We start from the raw sequence: 15,043 nt of genomic DNA on the forward strand, positions 1-15,043 counted from the left end.
ATTATAAACTAATCCACACCTGATTGTTATTGCTAGCTGTGAATATGTTCTCTAAAGACTGAGAGTAAATTCACAGCTAGAGAGAAAAAAACAAACCAATGGATCTGCAAAGTTATGCTGATCTACACTTGCTGAAGAGCAAACATACTGTGCCTTGTAGAACCTTATTTTCATTATTATTTCTGTTTAATTTAGAGCCATTTTTACTCGTCCTGTCTGACAAACTTACTATACTTACATGTGTATGCACTTTCTTACAGCAAGGTCCATACAGCATAGAAATCCTCATTAACATTTTGAAAAGATTCAAAGTCTTTTCTATTGAATTTGGATATTGCAGGTCTTTCTGTTTTACACTCTAGACAAGATCATGAAACTAGTTTATGTATGTATGGAAATAGAGGTAAGAATTACAGTTAAGAAACAATATGCTATGAAATCTTAAGAAAGTTTTTCGTTATAGAATCCCTGTAAGTATAAAAACAAAAGTGCAGTTAGTCATAATCAAGGACTGCAGAAAAGTCCTGCATATAGACAAAAGACATTTTGTAGTTTTGTGATAACAATATAGAGTGTATTAAAGTCTAGCATTAACACAAATCAGTTTCTTATGTGAAGATGTCTTCCTCACAAATACATGATTGTTTTATACTAATACTGTATTTATGAACTCATATTTCTGATTTTTTTTGAAGTAAAAACATATCTAACCCATAATTTCATCAGCTCAGGGCTAACAATGTGTATGTTCAAAGGACTTCTTGTACTCATTTGAACTACTTCTGAAGTATTAATATTCCACTGTTATCACTCCACCTCAATATTTCAGCAGTACTATTTTAAGTACAGACAGAAAATTCAATGATGATGTATCTTGAGGGTTTATCTATTTCTAATCCATGTCATAAAAATGGAATCATCCCCTTTTTTCATATGCAAAATTCAGTCATTTCATAGTTGAAAAAGTAGGGAGAGAAGACTGTGCAATATGATGGGCAATACAAGTAGGAGACACCGCACCAAACCTAAGCAGTTTAAAGTTATATACAAAGATATACATAAAGTTAAACATATATATGGTAATCTTTTGACATCCTACTCAGTGAAGAAAGACAATACTTTCAGAGTAAAGTACCTGTCCTAACACAAAATCTTAGTACAAGTTAGCCCTTGAAGGTGTGTGGCTGTTTAGTGTCACAAGGAGAGTCTAAACAGACAATTCAGATTAAATAGCTGGCTTTTCAATGGAATAGATTGGATTACATTCTATTCCATCTGCAGAGGAAGGGTAAGCTTTTCACTTTTTTCTATCAGAACACTGCTATAGGTTTACCCAACAATCACATGTTTCCTTATAATATTTCAGTCTCAATGGCTCAGAAGCAGTGGCCGGGGTCACAGCAATGAATTGCTAAGCTGCTAAGAATCTGTTGGCAATTATATGATCAGCAATATGACAGCCCTACCAGCATCACTATCAGATCCTGATCCTTTCACCATAGGGTGGAACTGAATACAAATACATAAATTCCAGTTTTTCTACAAATACTCAAAATAGGAATCTTTCTCAAAGAAGCAAAAAATAAATTACTTTTGATTTAATCCAACACCTCTTAAAATATGATTATATTTATTGCTGTGTAACCAAGTTTATTACAGACTGACTTCCAGCTAGATTCTACATTGAAATAGAATGTCCTAAATCTGGGGATTAATAATAATAAATTTAGCTCAATGCATACAGAAAAAGACTCTAAGAGTATATATGCTACATCTATACTAGAGGAAGTGCTCGGGCTTGTTTTCTAACCTGCATATTCCTTTTTATATCTACTCCCTTAACTTTTTTCTTCCGAATTCACCTCCAAAACAAAGTGTCATGATGCAAACTGCCCATCAGGAATAGTGTCTGGCTTGTGATAATTACTGAACTGTGATACTTCACCTAGGCCAAAACCATGCCTGCACCCCATTCTAACAAATTAATAACACTGAAGATCAAATTTCAGTTCCCATACCTTTGCCTTGGCTATAGCAATATAGATGTATCTCTAGAGTATGGCATTTCATCATATATTTAGTTTAATGTTACTTTGAAATCGAAAAAGGTTAATGTTCCATTAGCAGTCTTTAAATGGAAGTCAGATTCTATTTAGGAACCAAGCTTTAACGACAGCCAGTCTTTCTGAAGGGATCGTAGAATAAAAATATGATATCAAATCTTGTATGTCTCTCATTTTCTTATTGACATTACTGCTACCTACAAAGTATACTTTAAGGGAAAAATGAAACAGGGAAAATAAAGTTAATAAACTCCAAAGGTTAAAGATTTTAAACCTGTAGGTATTTTCAAAATAATATTAAATTTTCCTTTCTGGCTTGTAAGCAATCCTCAAACAATTAAATGAGCAGTGGATGTTCAGAATGGGTAGGGTAGGCTTTATTGTGCACAAGTCTTGAATCTTTTTCTAATTAATAGGATACACGTATGACAGAATCTTTTTTGCTATGGATATGAAATGCTTCTGATACAGGCTGATTCAAGTCACGCCATAAATGTAAAAAAAAGGATTAGGTTAAAAACCTGGCCTGTAATACATGACTGAAAAGGTAAGCATATTGCTGATTACCTAGAGACTTTTCAGGGGCAGGTGTTCCCACAGCTAGCCTAGAGCTAACATGTTCAGTCTGAATCCTGTCTGGATTTTAGGAGAATGGTAGGGAATACTAAGACCAAGGAATAAGCCTATATAAGCTGAGGGAGCACTGAACTGGCAAATATGAGATGGGGAGACATGGATTTATCCTTCTCTGGAGCAGAAGTTGTGATGCTTTGCTTTCTTTGATACAGTGTTATGCTTTTACATTGTCTTGAGTTGGGCCTATTACTGCCCAAAAGATTCTGAACTCAGATGTTTTCAATGTTTCGCACCAGTGGTGGATTATATGTAAATGGATTAGAGGAACTAATGAGGGAAGAAAAAAGCTTTCAGTCTTAGATTTACATAGTGCTATGACATTTACAAAGAGCAACTCAATATCTGCCATGGGAAACTAAACCAGTGTGTGAAGAGTGAACATCCCCCATCTGTGAACTGATCTGTAACATTTCTTTCCCTGAAAGATTTTTAAGAGTACATTTAACATGAATAAAATCTGCTTTAGAATCTAAATTCTACAATTTCTGAGCAGAATACGATGTATTTCTACCACTGTGGTTGAAATTTCACCTAGAGGAACCACTGGAAAAATGCAGCACAGTTTCAATAAGCATAGTACTAAAATAATTTTCTAGAGAAAACATTTTAACCATGTTATTTCTTTGTCCAGTTTGATGTTTTTTACTGCTCAGTGATATGTTAATCTAAAACAGGATTTGCCAGCCCAAATTTGCTGAGGGCCAGACATTCTACACATTCATAGCTTTATATTGCGGGAGCATTCACACAGGCTCTACTTAAATCACCTCTATGGACACACTACAGACTCTTCATTAAAATAGGTTTTGGGTGGGTCTATTGCCATTTTGTTACAATTATTCCACAGTGTATAATTCAAAGAAAAAAGAAAGAAAGAAATACCTGTAATGTATATCCTGGCTCACACTGAAATGACAAAACATCATTCACCATATATCTATCTCCTGATTTGATCCCATTGCTAGGAATTACTGGTTCTGGACAGGCAGCAAGGCCTACAGCTGAGGAAAGTAAACACAAAGATTGAAAAAACATAGGTAAGTGGACAACATCTCTGCATTGATATTTTTTCTGCTCTAATGAATCCTTTCTACAGCATTGGTTTTTTTAAGAGAGCATTAGTTAAAATTTTATTTCAACATTAAACTGAATTTTTTTTTAAACACAGAATTTTTCAGATCTGCCTTGCAAAATCCAAGTGATATGACTGAAATACAAAGATTATATATTGTGACTATACCAATTACTAAATCATGTTTTATTGTCTTCAACCTGTATGGTAATTCTAGTATATTAAAAAGCCTTCCTTCCCCGTCCCACCCCCCCCATCCTTGTGAAGGAAATGGAGACAGAACGAAGGAACACACTTTATGCATATTGTCTCTCTTAAACAAAAGATGAGCAGAACTACTGAGGTTAGGTGGTAGAGTCTTTTGGAACAGCAGCCAAGGGTGTTCCTTATATTTAGATAATTCCACTGACTATAAAAAAAGACAGAAGTCTGAAATTTAGTACTCTTAACCCAAAATTAAATCTTTACATAGGTGTGACAGGACAGTCTGTTCTGGACTATTTTTAAGCCAGATGTTAGCAAACAGAATATTAGTTTTACAAATAAAAATTTGTCCACCTAAATTGGGCAACCTGAACTAAAAGCTTCTGCTTTTTACCAAGTGCATATCACTTTTCTTTTTTTTTTCCTTGTGTGCATATCTAAGGAGTTTGTTAGTACAAATTAAAATTAAATATTATCTCTGCTACCTAAGCTAAAATGCTCGAAATGAACAAGACAGTTGGAAAACTGCTGATTAGATTTAATAGTTCTATGCTTTTAAGATTTTATTTGCAAACAGAAGGACCAGCAGATTTAGTTTGTTCATTTACGGTCTGATGACAGAATCTAGCTCCCCTTATAAAATTAAAAACTTTCTTTGAACTCAAAAATCAGTTTAAAATGTATTATCTTAATTATGAAGTAATTTATTAATTAAAGTTAATCATGAAACATAGATATGTAATTGCTATATTTTATTAAAACATGATATGTAGAAGTCAGAACAGAATGGAAACTATTTTCACAATGTGTGAGAACAGATCTTTAGAATTTATTAGCACAAAATTCTGCAAAAATCAGACAAAAAACAATTACTTTCCTGAATGTGATACTGTATGTCCTTCAGTTTACTTGTATGAAAAAATAACTGACCAGATGCTACAACTCTCACTGTCTTCTTACGAAACCTAACCCGTTTGGTGACAGTAAGTGAAACTTGACAGAATGTTTAGTATAGAAATTACAAGATATCTGACATTTTGGAGTCAGTTGTTCCAAATGGCTCATCATGAAACAATATCTGATATTATTCACTGAGACCCTAGTCTTTCTATGGAGATACAATTTTCTTTCAGATAATGCTGTTTGCACATTTTGATAAAGACAGGTTTTTAACTTTATGCCCTACAACTTTATGTATCTACTTTTCATCACTCATATATAAATGTCTTACAAATCTTAAATACTCACATAAGAATTTTGTGTTTCCCACTTCACTCATGTAAGTTGTTTTTTTTCAGCTCAAAGTTTAGTTGAAGTAAATATATGTTTCCTAATGAAGCACACAGAAGTTTGAAATTGCTTTTATACTTTCACCTGAAATTGTAGTTACCCGGCCACGTTTTTTCTTTCCTGAAAATACGTTCCATAAACCTGTACATTCTTCCTATATCATATGCCCTTGAGTCTTACAACATTTCACTTTTTTCAGGAACTAAAAGTGACAATGGCAAGCTATTCTAATGCTGAGTGACAGCTATCAAGGTATGAAGTGCAGTCTTCACAACAACTGATGAGTTATTAAACTAAATATTTTCTAATTAGTACATAAAGAATTATTCAATAGCTCCAAGCTACAGGATCTCCCTGAAGTAGTTCCTTTGTGTACTGGAATTAATAATTTAGGAAAACATTTAAATGTATTTTAAAGATTTTCAGCAATTTCTACCACAGAATTTACAAATTTTGGTGTTCTACCAATACCATCAACTTTCAAATGATGTTATGGTGATTTCCTGTGACCACTAGGGATTTCATGTGTGATCGTTATGTGAAATTGTAATCTTCCAAATAGGGATGAGGATTACCATTAACTTGAATGGTTTTGGTTTTGTTGCAGTTTCCTGGTATCACTCTTTTGGTCAACCACTCTGTATACCACAATACCATAAATGTATCCATGTCTGGAAAATTTTTTTGAGTATAGGTACTAAGTAGTTGTGATCTGCATGCATGCAACCTGTCTGTTTGCTCCACCATTAAGTAAAGGGTAACATCTTATTCCAATAATTCAAACTACAGTATGTAGACTATTGTTTACTAATTTGAGAATCGTGTTCAGACACAACTTAAGTGAACCAAGCCTTATTTCTGCATTTCCTTACCCTTCTCACTCTTGAATATAAAATAAAATTTAAAAAGATCTGCCCAAACTCACCATTATTAAATAAATAAGCACATAACAAAGACATTGTGACTAAATTGCTTATAGATAGGAATGTACTTGCTGAATTCTGTGAATATAAATTTGAGATTCACTTCCTGTCTTCAAGAAATGCGTATCTTGGTTGAACTCAGCATTCCTGTGTGTTGAGAGTTAGAGATCTGCAGTCTTAGATCTGCATGAAGAAAGTTACTTTTGCAGGTCTTTCTGAGTCACAGAAACAGTTTTATAACATTGCGTAGCAATACTAATAATGTGCTTGTAATATATCTCTTTCTATCATTAGTTAAATAGCATACATAATTTAAATAGACGACGATCAAAAGAAAATCTCCAAAGTAATTTTCTGTGCAATTGTTAGATATGGTATTACACTACATATGTTATCTTTAACAGATTCTAATAACCTGGTAAAAACTTCTTTCTTCTAGCTGCTTATACTTTGTATAATGCTTTGTATATATTAATTCTATGGTCTGACAATACAATTTATAATACAGAATATTCTATCAGAATATCATGAAACACTATGCAAAACCCACTCATAATTGACTTTATTTGTTATACCTGACATTAAGAAGCAATATTACCTCTACAAAAGCAAAGAGAATGTTGGAGAGAGAGTCAAATATTACTGTAAATCCTCAACCTCATCATTCTAATCATTACATAATAATAGCCTAGTTTATTTAGATAACTAGTTTAGTTAGAACTGGTCCAAAAATCTGAATTCACTTGAGAGAAAGCAAACAAATTCTGGCGTCTAGAGACAGACTAAAGAACTTAAATACTCAGAGACTCTGGAATACATTAAATTAGATTGTATGTGAACAGTCAGTAATAAAGGGAAAACATGTTAAATGTCAAGTCCAAGCAATCAAAAAAAGGACAAGGATTGCTTAGTGCATGCTCTTCAGAGCTCAGCTTCTGCTATGCAGTACAAGAGAGAACACATCAATGTCAAGAATGATAACCCTCTCCCTGACCTTTGTCCACTTACTGCCCGCTAAATACTTTCTTGGCACTGCTGTGGCATAAGACAAATATGCCTCACTTCCATAATTATATACATGCCTACAATTACCTCAAATTCTGTCCAAACATCATTGCCATTGCTGGCAGAAGGAAAATCCTTTCTGGCATATCTGACAATATGAATGCCCATTAGTGTCCATTTCAGAAAGCTGCAAACTGAACACCACAAGAATTTCTTGACAGCTTGACCAAAAGTCATCAGGCTTTCTTCTTTTAATTCCTACCTCCCACCCCTGTGTGGCTAACTGAAACATATTGTTCTTTATTATGTGACAAACACCAAGCTGGAGTGAATTGTTCTTTCCATTTTGACGATGGTGTATATCAAAACGCAAGCTGTCCCTTCCAAAACTGCATTCTTCAGACACCAGCCTAGAAAATGCATTTATCTCAATGAATTACTGCAAGAGGGGTCAGATTCATGTCAACAGCTTTTAAGTTGTATAGACATACTGATAGGATCAGGACTTGCTAAATTAAAAATGTCGTATTTATGATTCATACCTGCTTTAATACAGGGAAAAAAAAAGATTGTTGCACTGAAGAACTGCATTAAAGATCAAATTCCATGAAAGATCTTAATCTGGACCTACAAAAAACAGCATGCTACTTAGAAGAATACATTTTCTTCTCTGCTAGGCTGATTTTTGTCGTTAATTTATTAAAGATCTTTATGATAGAGAGGTACTACAAGAGATGGTCATTGTTCTCTAGTCCCCTTACCAAAGAATCCATTATTTCAGCTCCTGACAACCTTTAGCACTTGAAAACATGCAACAGAGAAGCTTCAGAAAAGGAGACAGTAATTAAAAGTAAGCTCATGTTCTCACACATATTACATTATCTTGGTACAGTGGTAAAAGAAAATCTTACAAAAAGAATGATGCTAAATTGTGCCATATATACCAAATCAAGGTAATAAGGTTAGATGACACTATTCATTGACTACATAAAACAAGATTTTTACTGAAATTTTTTAATTCTAATCACTACATTTGAATATATTCACACGTACACTTATAAGCATTTGTGGTCTAAACATATATATCTATATTCATCATATATTCATTTTTTACTAAAACAAAACTGACTTCAAATGAGAGGTTCAAGCAGCATACTGTATGAGCAAGCACTCATTATTTCCAGACTTTTATTTGTTTCTATATTAAAGAAAATATTGAAACTACTACTGAATTAATAAATGAGGTTTTAAAACCAAGCTTGAAACATCAGTGTTGTTACATCGGAATGTAATTGAATTAAGCATACACATTTCTAACCTGAACCGTTTGGATAGTTGTTTCCTTTGTTCATTAAGATTAAAAGGAATTCAATCAAATAGCCAAAATATTTATTCTTCCTACTATTGTACATATTAGAAATGCAACAAAGCACATTTTGATTGGACTTGCTGGTGGCTGTGAAAATAATGATGTTATTTATTCTACCACACTTTGGGGGGAAAAAAATATGTATAAGAAGCATCAGTATAAATTATTAATTCCTGTCTTTTCTGCAGCTATCTGTTGCATATTTTTACTGCTTTGTTTCTCATCATAGGTTACTGCAATCAGTTTAACACCTACGACCCTTGTCTCAAGATTAATGATGGTGACAATAGGGTTGAATGTTTGTGGGTAAGACTCAGGGAAAAGGCCAACAAGGCTAATATCATGGTGGGAGTCTGTTATAGACCACCCGACAGGATGAAGAGGCAGAAGAAATATTCTATAAGCAGCTGGAAGAAGTCTCGCAATCGCTGGCCCTTGCTCTCATGGGGGTTGTCAACATACCAGATGTCTGCTGGAAACACAATACAGCAGCGACAAAACAGTCTAGGAGGTTCCCGGAGCCTGTGGAAGATAATTTCTTGACACAGCTGGTGAATGAGCCAACTAGGGAGGGCACCTCACTGGACCCGTTGTTCACAGAGAAGGACTAGTAGGTGTTGTGATGACTGGAGGCTGTCTTGGACATAGTGATCACAGAACGTAAGAGTTTTCAATTCTTGGAGAAGTAAGGAGGGGGGCGAGCAGAACTGTCACCTTGGACTTCTGGAGGGCAGACTTGGCCTGTTTAGGGGCCTGGTAGACAGAGCCCTTTGAGAGGCAGTCCTGAAGGGCAAAGGAATTCAGGGAGACTGGACATTCTTCAAGAAGGGAATCTTAAAGGAACAGGAGCAGGCCGTCCCCATGTGCTGAAAGAGAAGCAGTGGGGAAGAAGACTGGCCTGGCTAGAACTCAGAAAAAAAGGAGAGTTTCTGACTTTTGGAAGAAGGGGCAGGCAACTCAAGAGGACCACAAAGATGTCATGGGGTTATGCAGGGAGAAAATTAGAAGGGCCAAAGCCCAAGTAGAACTTAACCTGGCTACTGTTGTAAAAGACAATACAAAATGTCTATAAATACATTAGCAACAAAAGGAGGGCAAAGGACAAACTGCATCCTTTATTGGATGCAGGGGGAAACATAATGACAAAGGATAAGTGTCCTGGTCCCAGTTGAGATAGAGTTAATTTTCTTCATAGAAGCTAATTTTTTGAATCTGTGATGAAAAAATGCTGATAACATGCTGTTTTCAGTTGTTGCTAAGCAGTAAAGGACAGTCCAGCTTTTCATGCTGGCCTGCCAGAAAGAAGGCTGGAGGTGCATGGGAAGCTGGGAGGGGACACAGACAGGACAGCTGACCCAGGCTGGCCAAAGGGATATTCCACACCATATGACATCATGCTTGGTATATAAATCTGGGGCAAAGGAGGCGGCGGAGGGATATTCAGAGTTATGGCATCTGTCTTCCCAAGAAACCATTACGCGTGATGAAGCCCTGCTTCCCTGGAGATGGCTGAACACCTGCCTGCCCCTGGGAAGCAGTGAATTAATTCCTTGGTTTACTTTGCTTGCATGCGCAACTTTTGCTTTGCCTATTAAATTGTCTTTATCTCCACCCATGACTTTTCTCACTTTTACTCTTCTGATTCTCTCCCCAGTCCTGCATCTCCCATGGAGGAGTGAGCAAGTGGCTGCGTGGTGCTTAGTTGCTGGCTGGGGTTAAATCATGAGAATAAGGAAAAGGCTGAGGTATTTTATGTGTTCTTTGCCTCAGTCTTTAATACCCAGACCAGTTGTTCACTCAGTCCCCTGAGCTGGAAGACAGGGAAGAGGAGTAGAAATGAAGCCCCCATAATCTAAAGGGAAATGGTTACACCACTTGGTCACACACCAGTCTATGGGGACAACTGGGATCCACCCAAGGGTACTGAGGGAGCTGTCAGAAGTGCTCACCAATCCACTCTCTATCATTTATCAGCAGTCCTGGTTAACAGGGGAGGTCCCAGATGACTGCAGGCTTGCCAATCTGACACCCACCAACAAGAAGGGACAGAAGGAGGATTCCGGGAACTACAGGCCTGTCAGTCTGACCTCGGTACCAGGGAAGATTATGGAGTGGTTCAGCTTGAGGGAGATCACAAGGCACATACAGGACAACAGGTGATCAGGCCCAGTCAGCATGGGTTCATGAAAGGCAGGTCCTGCTTGACCAATCCAATCTCCTTCTATGACCAGGTGACCCACTTAGTGGATGAGGGAAAGGCAATGGATATCATTTACCTGGACTTTAGTAAAGCCTTTCACAGCGTCTCTCACAGCATTCTCCTGGAGAAACTGTCGGCTCGTGGTTTGGATAGGTGTACTCTTTGCTGGGTAGAGTCTGGGCCCAGAGAGTTGTGGTGAATGGAGTTAAATTCAGTTGGTGGCTGGTCACAAGCAGTGTTCCCCAGGGCTCAGTTTTGGGGCTCAGTTTTGTTTAATATCTTTATTGATGACCTGGATGAGGGGATCAAGTGCTCCCTCAGTAAGTTTGCAGATGACACCAAGCTGGGTGGCAGTGTTGATCTGCTGGAGGGTAGGAGGGCTCTGCAGAGGGATCGGGACAGGCTGGATCGATGGGCAGAGGTCAACTGTATGAGGTTCAACAAGGCTAAGTGCACTTTGGCCACAACAACCCCATGCAATGCTACAGGCTTGGGGAGGAGTGGCTGGAGAGCTGCCCAGAGGAAAAGGACCTGGAAGTGCTGATTGACAGCTGGATGAACATGAGCCAGCAGTGTGCCCAGGTGGCCAAGAAGGCCAACAGCATCCTGGCCTGTATCAGAAATAGGGTGGCCAGCAGGAGTAGGGAATTGATTGTACCCCTGTACTTGGCACTGGTGAGGCCACACCTTGAATACTGTGTTCAGTTTTGGGGCTCTCACTACAGGAAAGACACTGAGTTTCTAGAGCGTGTCCAAAGAAGGGCAACGAAACTGGTGAAGGGTCTAGGGCACAAATCTTAGGAGCAGCTGAGGGAAGTGGGGTTGTTTAGTTTGGAGAAAAGGAGGTTCAGAGGAGACCATATCGCTCTCTACAACTACCTGAAAGGAGGTTGTAGTGAGGTGGGTGTCAATCTTTTCTCCCAAGTAACTACCAATAGGACAAGAGGAAATGGCCTCAAGTTGCACTAAGGCAGGTTTAGACTGGTTATTAGGCAAAATTTCTGCACCGAAAGTGTTGTCAAGCAGTGGAATGAGCTGCATAGGGAAGTGGTTGAGTCACCATCCCTCGAGGTATTTAAAAGACATGTAGATGTAGCAGTTAGGGACATGGTTTATTGGTGGACTTGGCCGTGCTAAGTTAATGGTTGGACTTTATGATCTTCAAGGTCTTTTCCAACCTAAATGAATCGACGATTCTATGAATTAACAAGGAACAACGCCACACAGTGGTTCTCAACAATACTTATAAATATCTTATAAGCAGAATAAAATTTTTCTAAGGCACTGACCAATTATTTCTTTTAATTTGAGTGAGTTCATGTATCTGACTTTAAAAAAAAAGAACAAAAAAATCCCAAACCCAGAGAAACAAAGGAAATAAAACCATCTAAGTCATCAATATGACCATAGCATACAAATAGAGTATGACCACTGAACTTGGACCAACTCATACTTACATTCTTGATGCCTAACACAAATATATCCTAAAGAAAATGATAAAATTATATTATTCACAGGAAGACTTCTGTGTTTTTGAAGGCTACAAGGGGAACATGTGTACTGTCTAGGTTAGACATGAACTTAGGTTTGCAGGAGCAGATTGTCCATATCCTTCCCATGAAAAGAAAGACAAACATAGAAAGACTGGAAAGCACAAGAGAAAGACACCTGGCTAAAAGGAAGACAAAGTTTCAAGAAATAGAACAATACTTACTCAATTATTTAAATTATCTTGAAATACTTAGGATTAAAATAAGATGTTATCAGTGGTTGAAGCTTTTATAAATTATTCATGAAGTTCTACAGAGTTACTTTAAAACAGCAATATACAGAGTGGTATATAAGATATGTGATCAAATTAGAGCAAACTAAATATATTTTACTGAAATAAAGCTGTTATCTCGAACTTACTGATATAAAATCAGGCATGCTTATAACATTTATACCCATGAAAATATCTTTTTAAGTAGAAACCGCCATCCATTTATTCTAAAATACAAAGGTGATATACAGTTTCTATTCTAGAGAAATAATTTCTATTCTGGATAAATAATTTAGTAGTGACTTAAGGACATTTTCCTCTATTGCTCCTTGGAATTTCTTCTGGGATGAAGGGAGTGTTTCTATGTGATCCTCATTTCCTAATGTTTTTATAAAGACTTTTTTCATATAATGACATCAGGGGTCTGCAGGATAGCTGAATTTAGACAATTTTACCTACTACTTTAATTTGAAATGTATGCAGAAGATAGGGCTAGATGAAACAGTAATAAATCCACTCTGTCTCTTCTACCCCTGTTGTAGCCCGCTGATGCAAAATCTGATGTTATTTGGACTGGATGTGATCTGCAGCTTCTTATAGAGAATTGGCATTTTTTGAGTAATATCTGTAGTTGAAAATCTAATTGTCTTCACTGTAATTCCTAAAGGTCTTCTCACTAGAGAAGAAATTATATTAAAGTGTAAGGCCATCCCTTCACTGGTCCAGTACTAACACTTTCTTACCTACTGAGTATTTGCATGGGAAGGGTTTTAGTGGTTTTAGTTCTAATAATTTATGATTCTTGTTAATCAAGGAACAATGAATACACAGCAATTTTAATTGCACTTGCTGTTCAGGTAATATTTTCTATTCATCCTCAAAAGATTTAAAACAAAGCACATTTACTTAAATAATTTTCTTGAAATATTTTAGGATTAAGCACTAAGCCTGGTTCCCAAATTAAAAGAAAGCAAAAAAAAAAAAAGGCAACACAACGTGAAATGTGAAAAGAGGATTTGCAAAATTTTCACCTTATGAAAAACATTACAGCATTCTCAATTTCAAAGACAGATAGTTTTTTCTCTTTCCAAAATACATATGTCTAAAACCATATTAAAGGTTTTAGATTAGATTAGATTAGTTTTATTATTATCCAGTGTCCTCTGATGCATCCAGTGTCCTCTGATGCATCCATATAATTTCAATTAATGCTAACTGGGTACTATGTACATGTAGCAGGAGAAAAGAACTCTAAGACCATGAGGGATTTAGATAGCTGAAAAGTTTGGTATTTTGGTTTATTGTTCCAGAAAGTAAAATCAAGTCATGATCTCTGTGGATTTCCCTCAAATATAATGAAAAATCAAAACAACTGTAAATTTTTATTGTTAGTTTTGACTGACAGCAATTGATTGCTCAGGAAACCAACTTAATAAACAAAGCCATTCCCCATTAACAAAAGAGCAGGAACTATAAAAATACTGCATTTGGATTCATAAAAGCGTTACTCAAATACTAAAATAGCATATTTATAAATTAAATACTTCCAAAAAAAACATTATTAATTTTTTATCAGGGTCACAGAAGACACATCAAATTTCTATAATAAAATACTTTAAACAAGAACAAAATGACCTAGATGAAAATGAAATAAAAAGTGTGCCCATCAATTTTAGTTCTCTGAGGACTAACTAAAATTTATTTTTTGGAGTCTTTCTTCTCTATGAACTTTTTATCTATCCACAGGTAAAAGACCATTAAATAACTAATCCTCTGCATCAACATTGCTGCGGTACTATGCTGGAGATTTTGAAATACATAAATACATGCTAATTATTTTTTTCTTGCAATATTACATTATTGTAATTTATTATTATTTCTTTTGCTTTTCTTTTACAAAACTAAGGGACAGTTTTACAGCTCATATAAACTGGCATTAATTTTTTTTTTAAATGAATCTATACTGATAGTAGCTCTTACTTATCAACAATATTTCCCAGCAATTTTGTGCTCTCTCTTTCTCTCTCTAATCTAGTGTGTCCCCTCAGCTTGCTTTATGATCAGGAAATGAAAGGGTCGTTATATAAATCTTTCTGGAAATTTATCATTCATCTCTGAAATACTATTTTTTTTCTGTATGTCACTGAATTTCCTTCTGTTCTGACTACATAAAATAAAAGGGATATTCTACAATAAAGAGCAGAATTGATGAATGGGGAAAAAGGTCTGTCTTACTGCAGGGTCCAGAATCCATTGCTTTTCCTCTATCCTCAATGAAGACAAACTTAATGAGGACAACAGAGTGGATTCCTGCAAAGCAGCTACTGACAAATTGCAAAAAGTAAGACAGAAGGTCTCTGTTACATGCAATGATTTGAACCCATGTTGGCACTACTCAGAGGAATATCCTTATCATCAGGTATACAGAGAATTTCAGCAAAGGAAACAAGTGCCTAAGCTTTCTTCTACAATTCCATTCTATAAACTTTTAAAACACATGTTTGAACAAAAACTGAAAA

General features: G+C 36.1%; 1 protein-coding gene across 1 annotated transcript in view; it reads right to left on the reverse strand.

Annotated features, from left to right (window-relative positions):
* CSMD1 (CUB and Sushi multiple domains 1) overlaps positions 1-15,043 on the reverse strand; it is a gene marked incomplete at both ends in the record, with an annotated part of 1,255,958 nt that overhangs the window by 152,790 nt on the left and 1,088,125 nt on the right. Inside the window, one exon of the mRNA XM_081998094.1 lies at positions 3,582-3,700. Coding sequence (XP_081854220.1) covers positions 3,582-3,700 — 119 coding nt within the window. The remainder of the gene's footprint in view (positions 1-3,581; positions 3,701-15,043) is intronic.

This window comes from Phaethon aethereus (assembly GCF_964289735.1).
Source record: "Phaethon aethereus genome assembly, chromosome: 3".
NCBI classification, from domain to species: Eukaryota; Metazoa; Chordata; class Aves; order Phaethontiformes; family Phaethontidae; genus Phaethon; species Phaethon aethereus.